The sequence below is a fragment of the Rhopalosiphum maidis genome, chromosome 2, assembly GCF_003676215.2.
Source record: "Rhopalosiphum maidis isolate BTI-1 chromosome 2, ASM367621v3, whole genome shotgun sequence".
Classification (NCBI taxonomy): domain Eukaryota; kingdom Metazoa; phylum Arthropoda; class Insecta; order Hemiptera; family Aphididae; genus Rhopalosiphum; species Rhopalosiphum maidis.
In genome coordinates, this window is record NC_040878.1 from 45492719 (window position 1) to 45514053 (window position 21335).

Consider the following 21335-nt stretch of genomic DNA (forward strand, 5'->3'; position numbering starts at 1 on the left):
AATACTTCAGTTTAGATCAATTAGATCTATTTTATGATGTCTAAAAAATGATTAATATTGATGTATTTGAAGATTCTTAATAAGACTATAATATAATAAGTATTAGTGTATTAATATTTTTCCAGTTTTTAACGGAATAAAATCTGGTATAAGTAGATAACTATTTATTTTCGGTAGGTATTTAAAAAAAATGTACTATTTATAAAGAAATTAGGTATAACATCGAGTTCGTTCAACAATCAACATATTATTTAAATGAACTTTGGTCATTTTTTTCCAATGTATAATAGAAATACGAAGTTGGTCATACTTCTGCTTCTGTAAGCCAATATGAAACTATGGAAGTATGAAAGGCCAAAACGGTATTGTTTTGATCAATTATCTGTTATTATTATTATTATTATTGTCGTTAGGTTAATTAAGTAAATAACATTGTTCTAACATTCTTAGTTCTTACTATAATTTTAATTTCAAATAACAGTTATTCCAAATTCTTATAAAATATTTGTTTTAAACTTAAATATATTGTGTAATAAAAATCCATTTACCTAGTACAAATGTAATTAGAAAAAAGCCATCAGGCATCAATATAATTTAGATCAATGAGCCTTAGAAAGTATAAATATTAGAAGGTTAGTAGCATCATTATATTTATTCTGTGGTAGCATCACAGAACAATATGATAGCATTGGTAGCATACATAGCTGTACTATAAAACAATTGGTCATTAGAATAAATAAGCGCTAATACAAATGTTCCGATATTAATTAAATTCGAACAAATTGGTTTTGGGATAAAAGGTACTAGACTGGAACAACCTTTTTGATTTTTTTTTGTTTCCATGCAATCAATGTTGTTACTATTTTTTCTTCGTAGACATGGTTTTCTTAGTTTTCTTTAAACTGATAACCGAATAAAAAATAAAAATATTGTTTTTGAGTTTTTGATTAAAAAGGTTGATAGTTTAATGTCTTAAGTACTAAATGGTTTTAATTAAATGTCTTAAAACTTAAACAATCTCATTTGACTATTATTAACTATATGTTAACATTTGATTGAATCTTGTTATCATCATACAAAATGTAAGTAATGGTTTTATAATACATTCAATTATCGATAAAAAAAAATTGGTATTGCATGCCTGATAGATTAACAATCGTGATGGAAGGAAGTGAGATGGTTTAGATTATAAATATTATTATTATAATATTATAATAGTTAGAATAAATATATTGAAATAAAATGCAAGTTAAAAATGAATATAAACATGTATAAAATCTTTAAGCCATGTATTAAAATCACTTATTAAACTGTAATCTTGAGGTGAAGGTGTTTAGAGTACCGCGATATCATTTAATATCTAATAATCTAAAAAGTATAAACAGTAATTTTGTAAGTTGTCATTTATGTGGTATTCTTTATCTGGGCAACTAGAGCAAATAAATACAAAATAATATCTTGTTTACTTTTACAATAATTATTGTTAGTGCTCTAGTTTATAAGATTATGACTTGTTTAGATAATATAATATGTATCTCATAGTATTTACCTAGACTTACCTTACTATATCAAGTTAATATATCCATTGTTATTACTATTAAATGTATGGTTTGAATGTACAGTGTATATAAGTATATCTTTTATAATTCATACAATTACATGCATTGTTCAAAATAAACTAATAATTATTTATTTTGTGTAGGTCGCCATCATCTAGACATTACTCTAGATCAAAGGATTCATATAATAATAAGAAAAATATTGACGAACAAAAAAAGCACAAACATGATAAGCATTCGTCAAAAAAAAAAAAAAAATCTAAATCAAAGCACAAGAGTAAAAGAAGGTAAAATTTGTTGCTAAATATTACTAAATTATATGCAAAGTGTTGCTAATTAAGTATTGGAAGTAAAAAAATATACTCATATAAATAATTATGATAATATTTATTAGAATACATAAATAAAATAAGGTATTAAAAAAAAAAAAAAAAGAAAAATGAACAGTGTTTAATTATTTCTATATTTTATTTAAAATAGAAATAGTAATCTCCTTTAGTCTTACACTATGTAATATACAATTATACTATAATTAGTGTTTATTATTATCAAATAAAACATAACATGCACAATATTATATGTAACACATGGATGGACATTTGGTTGAATTTTTAGGGAGGCTATAATCCGATGTATAGTGTCCCGCAGTGGTTTTAATTTTGCAACCCCTTTCTTTACACAAGTATAGCATATTACCTTCTAATTTTGAGGGCTGAGTCCGCCTAAGTCCTCCCTCAATATCTGCCTATATTGTAACATGATTTTATGATAGCAATTTTTCAACATGATCATTTGGTATACAAGTGATGTGGTATAATGTAATTCCATAAATCAAACTAAACTAATATTAATGATAGCATAAATAGACATGTTAGATATAGCTCAGACTTTTATCAAATCTTGATAATATAATCAATATTTAGTATGGTTAAAAACAATATATAATATAAATATCACGCTAATAGTGTATTTTGATTTACACATAGGTCATCATCAAGTGATTCCTCGTCCAGTAATGATGAGGCAAAATTATTACAACGTCTGCAGCAAGAAAGACTTAGAGTTGCTGAAGAAAGAAAACAGCAAAAAGAATTAATTAAAGGTATGGAGACTCCAGAAGAAAAGCGGTTTAGGCGTTTAATGAAGAAAACAGCTAAAGAAAGAAAACGAAAAGAGTTAATGGGTTGGGATAATGATTACCTTCATTATACAAATGCTGACAATCCATTTGGAGATGCAAATTTGCTTTCTACATTTGTTTGGGATAAAAAAATGGCTAAAGATGGTTTAGTAGGTGTTAGCCATGAAGAACTAGAGCTAAGAAATAGACAAAAAATGGAAGAAAACAAAAGAGAATTGGAAAAAGTGAAAAAACGACGAATGGAAAGAGAAATGGAAAGACAACAAAGGGAAGATGAGATGGCATTATTACAAAGAAGTAAAGAAGCAGCACAGTTTAAAGAATGGGAAAAAAGTGAAGACCAGTTTCATTTACAGCAAGCTCGTTTGCGATCTACTATTCGAATTGAGGACGGCAGAGGTAATATCAATGTAATAAAAATAAAAATCTATACAAATAATATATTGATATTGATGTTTATTTTTCAGCTAAACCAATTGATCTTCTTGCTAAGTATATAAGTACTGAAGAAGAAGTAGATGCTGTTGAAATGCATGAACCTTATATTTACTTAAATGGCTTAAAACTTAAAGATTTAGAAGATCTTGTAGAAGATATAAAAGTTTACATGGAACTTGAAAAAGGAAAAAACTTTGATTACTGGAATGATATAACAGTCATTGTAGAAGATGAATTACATAAAATGAGAAGAATACAAAAACAATCAGCATACACAGGTAAATGTCATATCTTTTTGAGAAAACATATATTATTTAAAACCTGATGTTCAATGAATTTAATATATTTATTGTTTTTTATCAAATACTTAATAACTATAGTATTATAAAAATAGTTCAAACTAAAAATTGGGAAATTTGATAATTACATGTATAGCCTAGGCATTGACATCAACGTTCAATTTATCTACCTATTGATGTTAAATACATTCTTACAGTTAAAGATTGAACAATGCATTAGTATAAAAATTTATTTTATACATCTAAATTGTTGCCTAACAAAAATGTTGACTTAAAAAAATTCTTATAACTTAAAGTGTACAATTGTTTGTGTCCCAATACTTAATTTTGATATAGCTTGTGGTTCTACTCATCTGTTAGTGATTATTAATATGAAAATTACATGTATAAATTATTCAAGATGATTAGGTAATTTAATTTTTATCAAATGTATATCAAAAATTAATTTTTACAATATTATAAGTAGATACCTACTGATATATTTAAATCAGTTATAGAATATATCATGCTGAAAAATAAGTAATACGCAAGAAACCTAATTGCCTGATATTAATATAAATTTATAAAATTAGATAAAGTATTAGAAAAAAATCTAAGATAAAGATATTAAGATATTTTTCATAAAACCACAAGATCGCTGGAGTTTAAGAATTTGAATCAGATTACAGAAAAACTGGTAGTGACAGTAAAAAATATGCTTGCTTTATCACTCTTAATGGCATCTTGGTAAAAATGTACTGATGATTAATAATAATATACTTATTGGTTATTATTACTTATTAATTATTTTATACTGTGAACCTATAATCATATTTGACAACCAATCTTGGAAATTGGTATAATTGACTTCAAATAAAAATGTCTGAAAAAAATGATTTTTTTATAATTCCCTTATATTATTGTATCATTTTGGTTGTTAGCATTATTTTACAGGTCAATGGTATCTTTCTAATTATCAACTTTGACAGTGCATGTCAGTTAGTAAGCTATGAAATGATTTGTATAATATATTGTGGAAAACGACATATTTTTACTTTTTATTTCACAATGTTGTATCTTTTTAACTGGTTTTGAAGAATTTTGATCAAATATTTAATAATACTCAATCATTATCACCAAATCATTATCGGTTACATATTTATTTAGTAATTTTAAAGCTACTGTGTAAGTGATTAGAAATATATTTTTTGTTTTATTCAATTTGGAATTAAATTATTTGCTTTAAATAAGCATAATATACTATCATGTATTGTTTGTAAATTTTAAACTTCCATTGTGAATTTCAACACTTCAGTACCATCAACAATATTAAGTATTTAATAATATTTAATTTAATAAACCAAATATTATATGTTTAGGCGTTGGTCGGAGGGAAGGTATCCATCAATCAGTAGCTCATGAAGTTGCTCATATTTTTAGAGGTAAGACTGCTGAACAGCTGGATCAATTAAAAATTCAAATTGAAAAAAAAATTAATAGTAAAGCTGAAGGTGTTGACATTGGGTACTGGGAAACTTTACTGTCACAACTAAAAGGTATGCATGATTACTATTGATACAATTACAATTTTTTTTTTTTTAAACTAAATTAGTATTTTAATCATTAATATTAATATATATATATATAGCTCATGTTGCAAGAGCTCGACTTAGAGATCGCCACCAAGAAAATCTAAAGAAAAAACTTGAAGTATTAAAAGCACAACAAAAAATGGATGAATCACAGTTTGATCCCGAAGAAGGAAGCAGTAATAGCCGTCAACAATTGACTAAAGTTAATGAGTCATCAGGTCAAGATCAACCATCAACCTCTACCAGAAAATCTCCATCTAGAAAAGAAAAAGACCAAAGTTCTGAAGAAGATATAAGGTAAATTTAATCATGTATTTATATTCTAGCCAATATTATCATTTATTTTTAATTAGTGATGCTGAACAAGAAGCTAGAAATATAATAGAGGAATGTGCTGCAGATTATGAAGCTTGTGGATATAGTCCTGTATATATTTCTCCTAATAGCGTAGAACTGGGTACTTTAGTTGTATCAGAAATTGATGATGAGAAAAGACTGACATTCGCTAGACTACAAGTACAAGGCACAGGGACACGTATTGAAGTAAGCTTATCACATACAATAAATATTCAAGTGTCAATTTCATATGTTGTTTGTAAAAACCATAAAAATAATATAAATTCAATACTGAAAAATATATAACATTAGTTGTCATAAATAACTGTACACTGACTAACATACAGACAGTTATATGATTCTATATTTATTGACATACTGAAATTTGATGCCAATTGAAAAGTAATAGGGTTATTTGTTTAAATATTTATCAAAAAGTTAATTTATATTCATAAATAATTTATGGAATAAGTCAATCCTTAGACGTATAAAAGTGTACATACAATAAAAAACATGTGTTAAAATAATCTATCCAGTAAAACTTTTTGTCAATATTCATTCAAATAAATTTATTTATGTTTATGAAAAACATATTTTTTTCAGAATGTCATGGCTGCAGAAGAAATGGCTTTGCAAAAAGAAGCTAGAAAGGGAATGACAAACGAAGAAGCTGAATTCTCAGTAGAATCTGAATTAGACCATCAAGTTTACTTATGGTCAGATAAGTACAGACCACGAAAACCCAGATATTTTAATAGGTAAACAATATAATAAATTATATTAATTTTAAATGTTTAAATTATTAAAATTAATTTTATATACATAGGGTACATACTGGATTTGAGTGGAATAAGTACAATCAAACTCATTATGATATGGACAATCCTCCACCAAAAATTGTTCAAGGATATAAGTTTAATATTTTTTATCCAGATTTAATAAATAAAAGTTCAACTCCACAATATTTTTTGGTAAATTCAAAACAAAAATTGAAAAGTTATTGTAGTTGTATAAAGCTATTTTTTACCATATTACTTATTATTTAATATTTATATGTTTGTAGACTGCATGTGGAGATAACCCAGAATTTGCAGTATTGAGATTTCATGCAGGTCCTCCATATGAAGATATTGCATTCAAAATAGTTAATAGAGAGTGGGAATATTCATACAAAAGAGGATTTCGATGTCAATTTCATAACAATATTTTTCAGTTATGGTTTCATTTCAAACGTTATCGATATAGACGATAATTTAAATTGTTTTTCTTTATTTTTTTTTTTTTATCAATGTTTGTACATAAATTAATTAAACTACAACTTTTATGGAATTTAACTGTTTATTTATTAATAAAAATATAGTATTTTAAAAAGTATAAAAACTTTAAATTTCTATTAGTTTATTTTACTATTATGTAGACGTGTACATAATTATGTTTAATTAGATGAAACATTCACTATATCTTAGCTGGTGCAGATATGTTGCTGGATGAAAATAGCTTGTTTTCAAAACTACATACGATTGAATTTGTGATATGCTCATCCATACTATAATATAGTATTATATAATGCGACACTAGAATATGTCAGCTCGTAGCAAAAATATATCTTTTGTTTTAGTTCAAAATTTCATACACTATTATCATATGATTTTTTACAATTTTATTAAAATTCATATGTATGAATGGGTTAAAGTTTTAGTTATATTTAATATAATATTATTTTACTTTTTAAACAAATATAATATGGGTACAAAACTATTTTTTTTTATAATACTTATGGGTAATGCCATTGTTAAAAACAAACATTTAAAAAATTTAACATCAAGTATTTTCTACTGATTGAACACATCCCTATTGAACTTTATTTAGTAGGTATTTGTCTTCATAACATTTGACCTGATTATCACTTCTTTAATCATATATATTAAGAGTCAAAGTCTAAACATAATAAATGATTTTTTTTTAGATTAGATGTAAAGTATTATTTTAATCTATCTGAGTAAGTTCTAAAGGTCAGATAGGTAGCTCTTTGTGATGGTCACAAAATGATGTGTCTAATCCAATATACTTAAGAATATAACTAAACTAATTAATGTGATGTATTTAATATTTACAAAGTATAAAATAAAGATTTATACTAGAAAAAAAAAATTAAATATATAAAACTAATAAAATCTATTAAAACAAACCTTGTCTTTTTACTATAAAAAAAAAATAAAACCTTGTTTCTTACAATGTATACCTAAATTAAATAAATTAGAGACTAATAAAGATTTAAATTTTAAGTACCTACTAATAATATACGAGTATAATATGTTACGGTAGAAAATCCAGACATTGTATTACAATGTCCAGGCACTTTGTACAATATCCGAACAAATTATTTTTTTATACTTCAATTTTCCTACATTTGACTGGACTTTGTACAATAGTATCCGGGCAAAGTGAACAGTGTCCGGATTAAAGTGGGCAAAGTGAATTAAATACAGCTCACTGACTACTGCGCATATTTATATCGAATAAAATGAATGCGTAATAATTACCTATACAACTATACCTAAAAATTGTATTCGTTTCTATGCGACTTACTACTCACGAGATACCTACCTGTTTAATTTAGGAACGAATAAACGTGCATTGGGAATTGTGATAGTCGGAACCGATTCAGTATTCACGACACCTATGCAAAGAGATGTTCATCTAGGTCAATGATGTACGAAAAGCACAAGAAAATTTTCTAATTTGTGTAGTCAAAGGTACGATAGTTTTACTTACAATCACGGTTATCTTCTAGTAGATATCCGTGCTTACAACACGTCTAAGACCAATCGGCCGGTGTAAATGCAAAAAATCTGGTCGAATTTGTAACTCAAAGTGCTATAAATCATAATAAATGGTAGTGGTGTATGTGATAATAAATAAAAAAATTAAAATAAAGTTCTATAATTCTGTATTATGTACCTAACATTATATTTTATTAATAATTAATTAAAATAACTAATGGTAAACAATATTCGTCTAATTCGTGTTAAACCACATTTAAATAATAATATAAATATTATAAATTCTTCATACAGGTAAGTAGTTATATAGATAGACAGATAGGTAACCTAATCTATACAAATGATTCAATGGATAATATACTTAAAAATTATTAATATCTAAGTAGGTAACTAATACTTGAGTCGGCTATTCCAAGTGTTTTTTTTTATGTTCATTAAAGTATCCCAGTAAAATGTTCTATTTAATTTTTATATTTTCAATATTTAACCTACAGTGCTAAATTTTCTACGTGCTCGTAACATATAAGAATATAAAAAAGAAAGGTTTTGTATCTTTATTTTTCACCTGTAGGTACCTGCAGTGTATTTTGGTTTGAGATATTGTATCTAAACTAAATACTAATTACGTAGATGATTCGAAATCGAAGTAGGTATTAGCCGTCAAGAAAATGATTAAGTTAAATATATGACATCTTGAATACGTTGTTTTATTGTTTAGTTAGTTTTCTGCTATACTGACATGACGTAAGTATAGATACAGTTACATAGTTAAAATGTTTTAGTGTTTGCCCCTGAGCCACCAACTTTATGTACTTGCCTACCTAAGCATTCCATTATATTTTCAACCGTTAAACTTTGACACTGTAGGTTTAAGCGATGTACTCTTACGACTTTGTAAAAACTTTTATAGCTACCTAGGTACCTATTATAGAAATATATCATCTAAGTAAATAATCGTAGTCGAGTAATCCATTTAAATCAATAACGAATGTGTTGTATTTAATATTTTAAATTTAAGTGATTAACTATAAATAGTTCGTGGACGTTATTTAGATATTTTCCCAAGGGGAATGGGAGGGAAATAAAATTAAAATATATTTACCGTTACCTGATGTGTTTTTACTAAGAACCCCAACCCTATGACTCGTATGACCTCCACTTTTTTAGCTGAAAAAACTCAAGATATAAAATGTTATTGCAAATAATTTCAATTTATTTATAATATTATAAAATAACAGACTTTTTATATGTACCTACCACTTTTTTGATGATACTAAGATAACATTTTTTACGATTTTATTCACGAGTTGTCCCAACTATATTTCTGACTGTTCCAAGTGTTATACGTCGCAATTTATTCAATTTTTGGTCAGGGGAGGTCGGGGAGGGACTGAAGGAGAGAACACATTGTATTGAGTTTTCCATCGTTCTAACAATACCTATTTTTGAATTCGAACGATTTCACGATTTTTTTCATACAGTTGTTCCAAATACTTTTTTTATCCTTTAGTGTCACAGCGTCACTTTTTTCCATTTTTGTCTATTGTGGATCTTTATAATTCTAACACACGAGGTTACTCATAATTTATGAATCACAATAGGTACAGTTCTTACAGCAATTTAAAAATTCCAAAAATACGTAGCAACAATATTTTTATAGGAAATTTAATTTTTAATTTTTATGAAATATTTAATCAAAAAGTAATCATTTTAGTTATTTTATTGTATTTTGAACAATACTAATCCTATATATGAAACTTTTTGCTTGTATTGTATTATTATTTCTGTATGCACTATGAAATTTGTATTATTATTAAACGCTATTATAGCTTATACTGTGAACTTATTTATACCATTTTACGTACTTAAAATATAACTTAATAACAATAATAAATAATATAATGGGCATGGTAGATTTTCAAAAATCAATTCAAACTATTTATTATTAATAGAAGAATAAATTAATAAAATAATTAATATATTGTGAAATATCTTTGCAAAAAGAAGCTTTCACACCATCTTCGCGCAAAACCGTTTTTCGTCCTACAATCATTTTTCAGTTTGTTCAAAATTAGTACCTACATTCATGAATGCTGCAGTGACCTATTCAATGACGAGGTACCCATACGGTTACACTTGAAACTTTCTATACATTTAAAAGTGCTAATCCAGTATGCTCTAAACTAACTGCAATTTATTTATTGGCTATGCGCATAGACATTTCATGTCTTGACCAAGTCTATAATTTAATAAACAATAGTACCAAAACCAAAGCAACAATAGAAATCAGCGAAACCAGTGTGTTAAAATATAATTGATTTACATATAGACACCTAAATATAGTTATTTTTTAATTAAGTTAATAAAAAATTGGTTTATTTATACTTTTTAATATAGGTATCTAACTATAGGTAGGTAAATTGCTAGCCGAAAATATTACATTATGTGAAGGGTTCCCTATATAATTAAATTAATAAGACAGTTTCAAAATTAGGATTTCAGAGTTATGAAGATTTTGTAACTTAAGTCTCAAGTAAGGAACATCACGTGATGACGCACACCCACGTCCGCTTATCAAGGACGCCCGTGGGCCGTAAGCTAGTCCGTGGCTTATACATATTCATGACGGACTGGGTTTGGGTGCTAATTGTTAAAGTCCTATTATCATATAGAGCCCGCCGACTGGTCGTTTATAACATTGAATTAATATACTATAGATACATATTTAATCAACGCTTACATACATAAATGTATATTATTATAGTTATTATACTTATTAGGGTCTGTATTGAATGTTTATTTATCAATAATATATATATACGAGTATATAAATATTATATTTAGTATATACACATATATATATATAAGTAGTATATATGCAAGAGTTAGCAGAAGTTCAGAATGGGTGGGAAGGTGAGTTGCTAAGCCAAAATAATATAATGTAATAGACCATACATTTTTGTTTTATAAGACATGGTAAAAATAATATTAACTAAAATAAAGCGGTGGTGGATATTGTCACTCCGCTACGGACACGCTTGTATATATCCATTATATGACAGAGAGAACACCGCCGAAGGCTTTTAGGCGAACATCTTTTATTCGCATTTTCGCGTTACTCTGCGGTTCAATCTATATATACTCTAAGACGCGGACAGAGAAATTTAGTTACCGTTATACGTCACTCATCTTCATCAGGATTTGTTTCTGAAATACGTGACTTCGGAAAATTTATATAAGATATTATACAGCGTTAGTCACTAAGAAATGGATTTTATTGTAACAAAAACTCAAAATATTTGAGTAAATATTATACAATACGTAATTAATATTTTATATTTTTGATATAAGGCGTCGTTTAAAACCACACATTTACTACTCATAACCACGTATTTTAGGCCGTTCAATACCGCACAAATTGTTTCTATGTTGAAAAGGGAATTTGAAAGGCTAATAATTCAAAACCACACGCAGTTAATTGACAGTTAAAATTAAACATTTATAGTTAATTAACAAATTGTTATAAAAATAATTTAATGTGTAATAAAATGAAATAAAGTATGTGTAGTAGATATTACTTAGATTAGAATAAACGTACATCATAATGTTTTCATATATTATTATGAATTTATGATTTTGATTAAATATTATAACTGATTTACGGTTTTAAACAATAATATAATTTTAGATATATTTGTACGTTATTGATACATAACAGTGTGTGTGGTTATTTTAATATATTTATATATATACTCGTGTAGAGGTTATAGGGACTTAAATACAAAATACAATAAAGGCATTTTGGTCTTTTGAATATACAATGGTCGTCGCTTAATGTAATCACTTAGGCACTCTACAAAGTGGATAACATAAGCCGACTGACAACATAAACAAAAATTAAAGTATGAACATACGTAAAACGATAGAACATGAAATATTTTCAGCGGACAAAGGAATTCAGACAGCCGTTCGTTCTATCATGTTCTATGGTAATACGGTTGTATTATTACTATTACACTTTTCGATAACAATATGCGATAAATAACATAAATCGATTTGGTAAATAAGCGGCAACCACTGTTACTGTATTTGCATAAAGGTATACTATATTGATTATAGAACAATGCAAAACTACGTATTATATAAAATATTAAAAAAGTAAGTTACTTATAAAAGTTTTTGTTCAACTAAGTTTTTTATTGATTCAATTTGATCCGACTGAAAGAATGTTCTCTAATGATAGGCGTAATCTTTTGTAATTATCGCATCAAGCAGATTATCGAGTGAATTCGACGTCCAATATTTCCGAATGATAATATCATAGAGTAATGGGTATAATAAAAATCTCCCAAGTATTAAAAATATGGGGCAATTGTGCAATAATTTATTGTATTCATTAGGTAACTATTATTTTATAATTTAATTTTTCGTTTAATGTTTGGAGTTATTATTAAAGTGGGTAGTGATTGTATTTTTATGACATAAAAAAAAAAAAAAAAATATTCAATTTCATACATCGTAATATAAAACAAAATATTATTATTAAAACAATAACATTTATGTTCGAAAATGATAATTAAAAAAAAACCCGCGTAGTAAATTATAAATTATTCTACTAAATAATACATAGAATACCTTAAAAGTTACACAGTGTTTCTATGTTCTCATGAAGGAGCCAAATTCAACAAATTAATTTTGCCCAACCATACTAAATTTTGAGATCGGCGAATATGATACGGATGGACGATCGATTTCTCAAAACAGGTTTTCTTGGATTTCGGAGCCTATATTATATCTTTGCACTGTGGCTCGAGCATTGCCGTTAAAAAATCAGCATACAAAATGCATGTCACTATATCAGTAATGTGACCAAATGATAAATCAAATAACCTGGGCATATTGAAACTTAATTACAAATTTACTTACAAATTAGTAATTGAAGCAAATGTGAAACCACATTTATCAAATAAAATAAAATTAAAGGATTAACGACCAATTAACGACTTAGACTCGATTCAAAGAAAACTAAGATATTGACGATTAATAGCGTATAACTTTTAAATTTTAGAAGATATGAAAACTAAACTTTTAAGGTATTCTATAGCTATTATTGAGTAGAATAAAACAAAAAACTAATAGTAAATACTAAATTATTTGGAGTAACACTCATTTTATTTTTAAAATCTAATTTTTGATAAAAAATGTTTATTTTTTTCAATCAAATAAAAAATAATTTGCACATTTCTGGTTTAATATTACGTATGTTAGTTAAAAGGACAATTAAATAGCTTTAATACGAAAAAAATTACGTTAAAATGTTGAAAAGTTTTGAAGATACTTAAAAAAATAAGTGGTAGGTTCGGTTTTGTTAAAAAAAGGTAAATAGCTCATAACGTAAAAAAAAAGGTTAGACCCCCTCTTTAAAGGGTATTTCTTCATAATTTTTGGTAAACTTTCATATGACGTCAGCTGGTAATTTCCCCACGAAAAACATTGTATATTTATTATTTATAATAAAACATTAATAATGTTATGTAAACGTTTAAAAAATATTTATTCAGTACATTTCATGTGGAAAATGCTGTGTGGGTAGTATTGTATTCTAAGGATTTTTTTCCTAGACTCGGGGAAAAGTTTTCTGAGGTTTTTAATTCCGCAATAACATAGAAATTTAATTGATACTATAAACTGCAATGTATGCAAATGCAGTATCATATAATGATAGTATTATTATTATTAGCCACAATTATATTGTAAATTACATAGTGTAGATAGATTTAAATTTTAAAATAATTCTCATTTAAAATTTAGAATTTGTGAAAATATTTATAATTATAATAAAGCAAAAATTTTTTGTCGATACCTATTTATTATTATTATATTATTATAACTATACCAGCTATACTTGAGTTTGTTATTAAAATAAGATATTTGTATTTTAAAAAAATAAGACAATTAATGTTTTAAATACATAAATTTTGCATGGTTTACATTGAGACAAATATGTAAACGATAATATACCTATATAATTATTGTTTATAATTTACACGATTTAATATGGTTTAAACACTTAATGCATTGATAAAATATATACTCTATAATACCAGCGTACTCATAATATTGTGGTATTTGTACTACTCACTAGTGACTACTGACTTGTCACTTAAGTGGATCTACATAATTTTCAGGAGAAAGAGGTTTAAAAAAATTATGTATTATAATTTTAATAAATGTTGAATGTGTTTTTAAATTTAGTTAATTATGAAAAAATTAAGATTTATTACGATTGTTTATGAAATATTTATGTTAGTATCAAAAGTTATTTTGAACATTTGTAAAATATTGAAGAATATTTTTTGTGGGGAAGGAAAATTCTGGATTTCATAGACCCTCTAGTTTAGTCTTGACTATACATTCCTAAAGCGTTTTTACTTATCATTTATCAGTTATCATATTTTATTTTAGTCAAACCTTGAATGAAAAAATTATAACATATATTTTAATATTTATTAAACATACTATAGGTTTGCAATATTAAATTCATCTTATCAAATATGTTGATATAAATATGATTTTGTACCAATTGTCTATAATATTATATACATATGTTTTATATCTGTTAGCTTTAACACGCTAGCATGTCATGTAAATTGTAAAGTGTGATGTAAGGAATTTAAATAAATATTTTTCAATATTATTTTTTTAATTATTCACTATAATGTATTTATTTTAATATAAATTTACTTATTAACTAATTTTTAGTTTAATTAATTAATTAAGTTAATAACTAATACATTTTAATAATAATTATACTAAATAATACTAATATTACTTTACATTTTTTCACTCATTATAGTAGTATTATATACATATATTATAATTATTTCAATCAAGAATCGAAAAATATTTTATTATAACACCGCTATTATATAAAATATTTAAATTAACGTTTTTGTTAATGTTTTATATTTTAATTATACAATTTTTTTTAAAATTATAGAGGTTTTGTAATATTATTAAATAAGTAGTTTATAATATTACAATTATTAATTATCTCGTACCAAAAATTGTTTATTAAATTAGGTACATTACCTACTTATTGATACTTTTAATAATATTTTATATTTTAAGTTAATATACTGGAATCTTTTACTCTTAATATTATATAGACAGAGATATTGAAGTAGGTAGTGGATTAGGTAGATCATAGATGTCTATATATAAATACAATTGGAAACAGTGATAAATTATTGTAATATTTGAAAAATAGTAAAAATAAGACGTAACATAGATGTCTACAATCCCGCCAGCCACAGATGACATGCACACTTATCCTATCGGATGACACTGATAAGTGATAACTCTTACGAAGACAAATAGTTAACACTTTGTAATTTGTACATAAACTTTATATTAAATTTTTATTTAATTCAATATTTACTATCATTTATTGAACACAACTTTTCTCAAATTATAAAAATATAAATGTGTTATATATAACTTACGTGTAATCAAAATTGTAATAACATGCAATGCGTTGACACATTTTATATACACCTATTAAATAAAAAAGCGTTGCCTATACAAAAGTTATTTTAGGTGTACCAAAATGGCTTGTCTATTTCTAGGCTTCTAGCACTCCCAACATATGTATCGAAAACTTGCATTCTCGACTGAAAAATCGTTAGGTGTTCATCATTATGAAAAATAAATAAATTATGATATAATATATATATATATATATTATATATTAAAAAGATTTATATTTACGGATATTGTTAATTTTTGTTTATTTTTTTAGTTATAATATTCATTGACTCTTCAAATAAATATTACGCATGCCAATTTACCTTTAAAGTAGTAACGCTGATATGTACGAAAATAAATATTTAAATATAGTTCTTAATATTATTAACCCCGAACCCGGTTTGCACTCTGCGATGATAGTTTATCGTTTATAATAATATGCTTAAATGCTTAATTAATTGCACGTGAATTGTTTGTGAACGCAGATTGATGGCTCGATAGGAATTTAGAGCATTTAAATCTTATACGGATTACAGCATTGTGTAACGCAGTGGCGTATCCAGAGGGGGGTGGTTAGGGGGTTTAAATTCCCTCAAAATGTCTTAGAAATTAAAAAAAAAATACTAATAGTTTGAAAAAAGAATAGTGTTATTAACAACTTATTACACTTAACAGTTTACATAAATAATACAAATTAATGATATATAAGTCTAGTCCAGTGTGTACATAATTAAAACTATTCTAGTTATCGTTTCATATATAAACATTTATTTTTGGGTAGATCTAGTCCACGCCAGACGGAATATGATATTGTAAAAAAATCAGTGTTTCTCGAGGAATTGCGACTTATGGATAAAACTGTATAATTATATTATAATTGTATTATTGTTGATAATCGACATATTTTTATTACTCGTTTAAATTTTAAATAATCTAATCACTAATCAGGACAGTTCACCGTTAGGTACCTGACGCAGCCACACAGGTTTTTAATCAACTGTGAGAGAGCTCTTTATATGCTCAGAATGGTGAAATAAACACAACACGGGGGAGTGGAATGTTAACCGTACAATAATAATACAACTTTAACGCACACACACACACACACACACACACATATATATAAATATAATATATACGTATCAGGTTTAGATAAGTAAAGCTCCATCATTTGGAAGGCATTAAACGCTACGCGTCTCCCTCGATAATTAACCCCTATACGAACACGTATATCGCCGTAGGTTAAAGAGTTCTACATTTATCTTTATAAGTGCACTGGTTGCTGTGCAATCGATTGCTTTTAGAATACTATAATATGTGTGGTGTTTCAGTGTTTGAATTATTGTTTAGTTCTTGCTTATTTCAATGTATTTCATTTTACTTGTTTCCATTTCAAACTTGTTAAGACTGTTATAATTATTGTACTATATTTTTATTATTTTTCTGTGTCAGTCCATGTACTCAGTAGTTTAAATTGATAAAAATATTTGTTCATTACCTAATGTTAATTGTTAAATATATTTCGGAGTTTATGTTATACATGAGAACCATCATAAAATTGTTCACGTTTTATCAGCATGAACTTGCAGGAATCCATTGTAGGTTTATTGACAAGTTTTTCATTTAGTATATATTTTTTTCAGTATTGAAAATGTTACAAAATGATCTCATTCTGTTATTGTTTTTTCGAGTACAAAAGGAAATATTATTATGCGTTTCAGGTTAAACGAGTCTGAGATGATTTAAAGTTATTATAGTGGTTTCCAATTATTGTTTTAGGGATATATAATACGGCAGTGTCATATGAGTGAAATATATATATATATTTTTCATATTATATGGTTAAACAAATCACGGTAAATAAAGTCCGAAGCATAAGAAGTTCGTTGTATTTAAGTTTGCAGTAAAAAAATCCGATATCCTTGAATAGAAAAACTGGAAATTTTTTATTTAAAAAAATACAAATTATTTTAGTTATTGATTCTTGTTTTATATAAAAAAAAAAAAAAAAAATCCGAATTAATTATTCATAAAAAAAAAAAACATATCTATATACTTATGGTTGTATAAGTAAAACTTGATAAACTAGATAATTTAGATAAAAGCAATAGTTTAATATTGCATTCTTCCAAAAGACGAGTAGTGTTCAAAGTTCAAAGAAAGTTATTAGGTATATCACTATAACAAGTTGTGATATTATTGATATTGGGGAGTACTTATACAACGCGATTAGTTGTTAGTTTCGTCAGGTAAATAATTTAATTAAAATTTATACTATTACTATTTACTAATTGGAACAATAATTATTAACCATCGCATTGTATTTTTCTTTTTACCTAATTATATGTACCAGACGTTTTTATATGGATATTTTGGTAGGTAGCTTAGTAGACTATATGTCTACCGGTTAAAACTTGAGTTAAAACCTAATTAAAATTATTACCAGGTGGCAAAATTATTGATAGTATCTATTATATATTAAACATATACTTGAATACCTGCAATTAATTAATAATTTTTATTACCTTAATATGCAACTATATATTATGTATTATTATTCATGTTATAATGTAACATATAACATTATTCAATATTATATTATGGAACGTTAATATTCATTGTAATTTGTAATTATTATTTTATTGTTTATTTTGAGCTTATAATATTTATGTTTATCGCTATCTAAATTATATTTCTTTAAAGATAAAAAAATATATTTAATAATATTTAAATACTTAATTGTAAAATCTTCTTTATTATGGTCTCTTATTTAATGTATAGTACCTATTTAGACGATTATGAAATACTGGAATGAATAAACTTCAACTAGATTGACCTTTATTTTTATATATCACATGAATTATAACTTCATACACTATAATGCGCTATATGATAACAATCATAATCAACATTAATTGGTGTAAACTAAATAGTAAATTGGCTATTATACCTATATACTAACACCTATGTATATGTATGTGATATGCATATCATAATGTATGCATCAACCTAACTTATTATACACTATTAGTAATAATAGTAATAATAATAATAATAATAAGTTTATTGACGCCCTTGTTAGGGCAATAAAGTGTACATGTTTTTTTTTCCAAGAAATACACAATATTATATAACTAATAATTAAATAAATGTTATTAAAGAATATGATATGCAATAGTGTTGAATTGTAATACAATTTCAATTTATATTTCAAGTTATATAACTACGTTATAACTGCTAGTTTATTACAAAGAGAAATTTATTAATTGAAAGTTTTACATAGATTTCGAAGTTTGGGCTCATTATCAAAATTGAAGTCGAAATTGTCCAGACTATTACAGAACCAAAGCACTCGAATTTTCGATTCACTTAAACTATATTATTGCGTGTAGAATGACTCAAAAAATGTAGGTCGTTTTAGGCCTAATGTAGAATGTAGAAACCAGCCATCCTGTTTATTCTAAAACTTTTGATCATTTTAAAAAGAAACAATACCAATGAACATTTAGCCTATAGAAGAAAGAGAATGCATATCTTATCTTACAGAAATATATTATATTATACGTATTTATTTATCTGTATAGGTAATTTAAAATAAGTTATAAGTAATAGACTTCAACGTCTGTTATTGTTGATACAAGAGGAGTGTGATGAATTATTCGTTAACTGTGCCATCGATGGATTTGGACATGCGTGCCGTGTACTGTGTACATAGGTAATGCAATTTTCCAATATCAGTTTTATGTATGTACCTACTTAGCGTGCGTGGTGTTTACGGTATATACGGTTGGCCATCGGTTTTACGTACCTGCACGAAATTTATGTTTATGATACGTTATGGTATTAATCACGCTGAGTGGTGAAATACCTCATTTACCTCCACCAAAATTTAATATGTACTTACGTGTTTTTTCTTCGCAAGTAATATTTTTGTCAAATGAAAACACGGCTATATGCGGAACGCGCTTTCCGGTAATCGGCATATAATCCACTTGTAATATTTTCAGAACAACGAACTCTCGAATCGATTGTATCGAGTAATCTACCTACTCGTGTCTTCGCCTGCATAATGTATTATTATTATTATGATTATAAATAGGCTAGTGTCATTGTCATTTTACCAGGAACACGTGTTTTATCATTGTATATTATATATAGATACCAAATTGTTAAATGATACACCCACGCAAAAACCCAATATAATATAGATATACAGAGTGATCAATTATTTTAGTATCTACACTCAGTATTTTGGTAAGTTGTCATTTATTAAAAAATATTGCTTTAACATAATTTGATGTCATATAAAAAAAAAACAACTAATTTTTACAATTTGCTATATTATCATTATTTAGGCCATACTTTTTTAAATGATAAAATACATTTTTATTTTCAAATTCCTAAATAGAATAATTAAATTTTTAAATGAGTAGTTTATTAGTTATAACTTATAACTTATAAGTTTTAAAGTTTTGGTGAGTATAGTAGAGTGGAACAAGACCACAGGAGTTCGCTGCAAAATTTTGGTCCACTGGGGAATAGTAAGTTCCTAAACGAAAGTAGTAGGTAAAAAATTACATACATTAATTCCTACAAATAATATGTGTAAGTTCTTTCAAAGTAGAAAAAAGGTACGTATAGTACATCCCTACACTAACCGTATTGAGTTATTTAATTTGTTTTTTTTTTTAAATACATTATAGCATCATTTTGACTTCATTTTAATGTATAAAATATGATATTATATTTTATTATAAATATGATTGTTTAAAATAATAGTTTTATCAAATATAATATATTTTTTTTACAATTATTCAATAATTTAACATTTATATAATAAGTATAGGTAATTATTTAATATAATAAATATAAACAATAAACTACTTTAAGATACTTCTATCATATTAAAGTAACTACAAATAAACGATTAGTATAGGAATCAACATAAGTCATTTTTTGTGCTATGTAGGAACTGACATATTACATCATTTTTTACACAGTGTAGGAACTAACATATGTTTTTTTTTACCTCGTATAGGAATTTACATTCACCCAGTTCATATTCCAGTTTACTCCTTTCATATAATATTATAGCTATAAAAATCTCAAAAAGTTATAGCTTACTAATAAGTCACTCGTCTGAAATTCGGTTTTTATAGATTGAAATATTCCGAGTAATATTCTGGTCCGGTTAGGTATGATATTAAAAATATACGGCATCATTAAAAAAATTAAAAACTTAAAAATGAGTAAAAACTATGATACCTTTTAGAAATTTTGTTTTCAAATGATATCGAGTCAAAACTTTTCGAAATAACGAGTGTTTATAGACACTTAAATGCATCTCACTCGGTATACAGTATACACGTGTTTTAATGTTTTCGGTTTTGGAAAAAAAAACCAACCGCAAGTTTGGTACTTATTATTATAATACATCTCCTCGGTAAATAATTACAATCATCGTTGTTATAAGTGTGTGCCTAAGCCGCGATGCGATGCGGCACGCATTTACGACGATCGCCGATCAGCTGTGACTGTAGGTATACTGCAGCTATATACATTATAATGTGTACTTATATAATGTATACATTTTTTTTTATGTCAACGTGCCTATATATCTCGCGCGCGTCCCTTCTACGACGAGCGTAGGTATACTTACTGCAAATTTATGAAAATCTTAT

At 26.0% G+C, this 21335-nt stretch overlaps 1 protein-coding gene across 1 annotated transcript; it reads left to right on the plus strand.

Moving 5' to 3' along the window:
- The first annotated feature begins 928 nt into the window (after window positions 1-928).
- LOC113551830 (cactin) lies at window positions 929-6651 on the plus strand. Its single transcript, XM_026954351.1, has 10 exons — window positions 929-1082; window positions 1703-1846; window positions 2546-3099; window positions 3168-3416; window positions 4796-4972; window positions 5065-5305; window positions 5362-5551; window positions 5948-6102; window positions 6171-6315; window positions 6408-6651. Coding segments are annotated over exons 1-10 (2046 nt in total). The 5' UTR covers window positions 929-1080; the 3' UTR covers window positions 6597-6651.
- Window positions 6652-21335: the final 14684 nt, after the last annotated feature.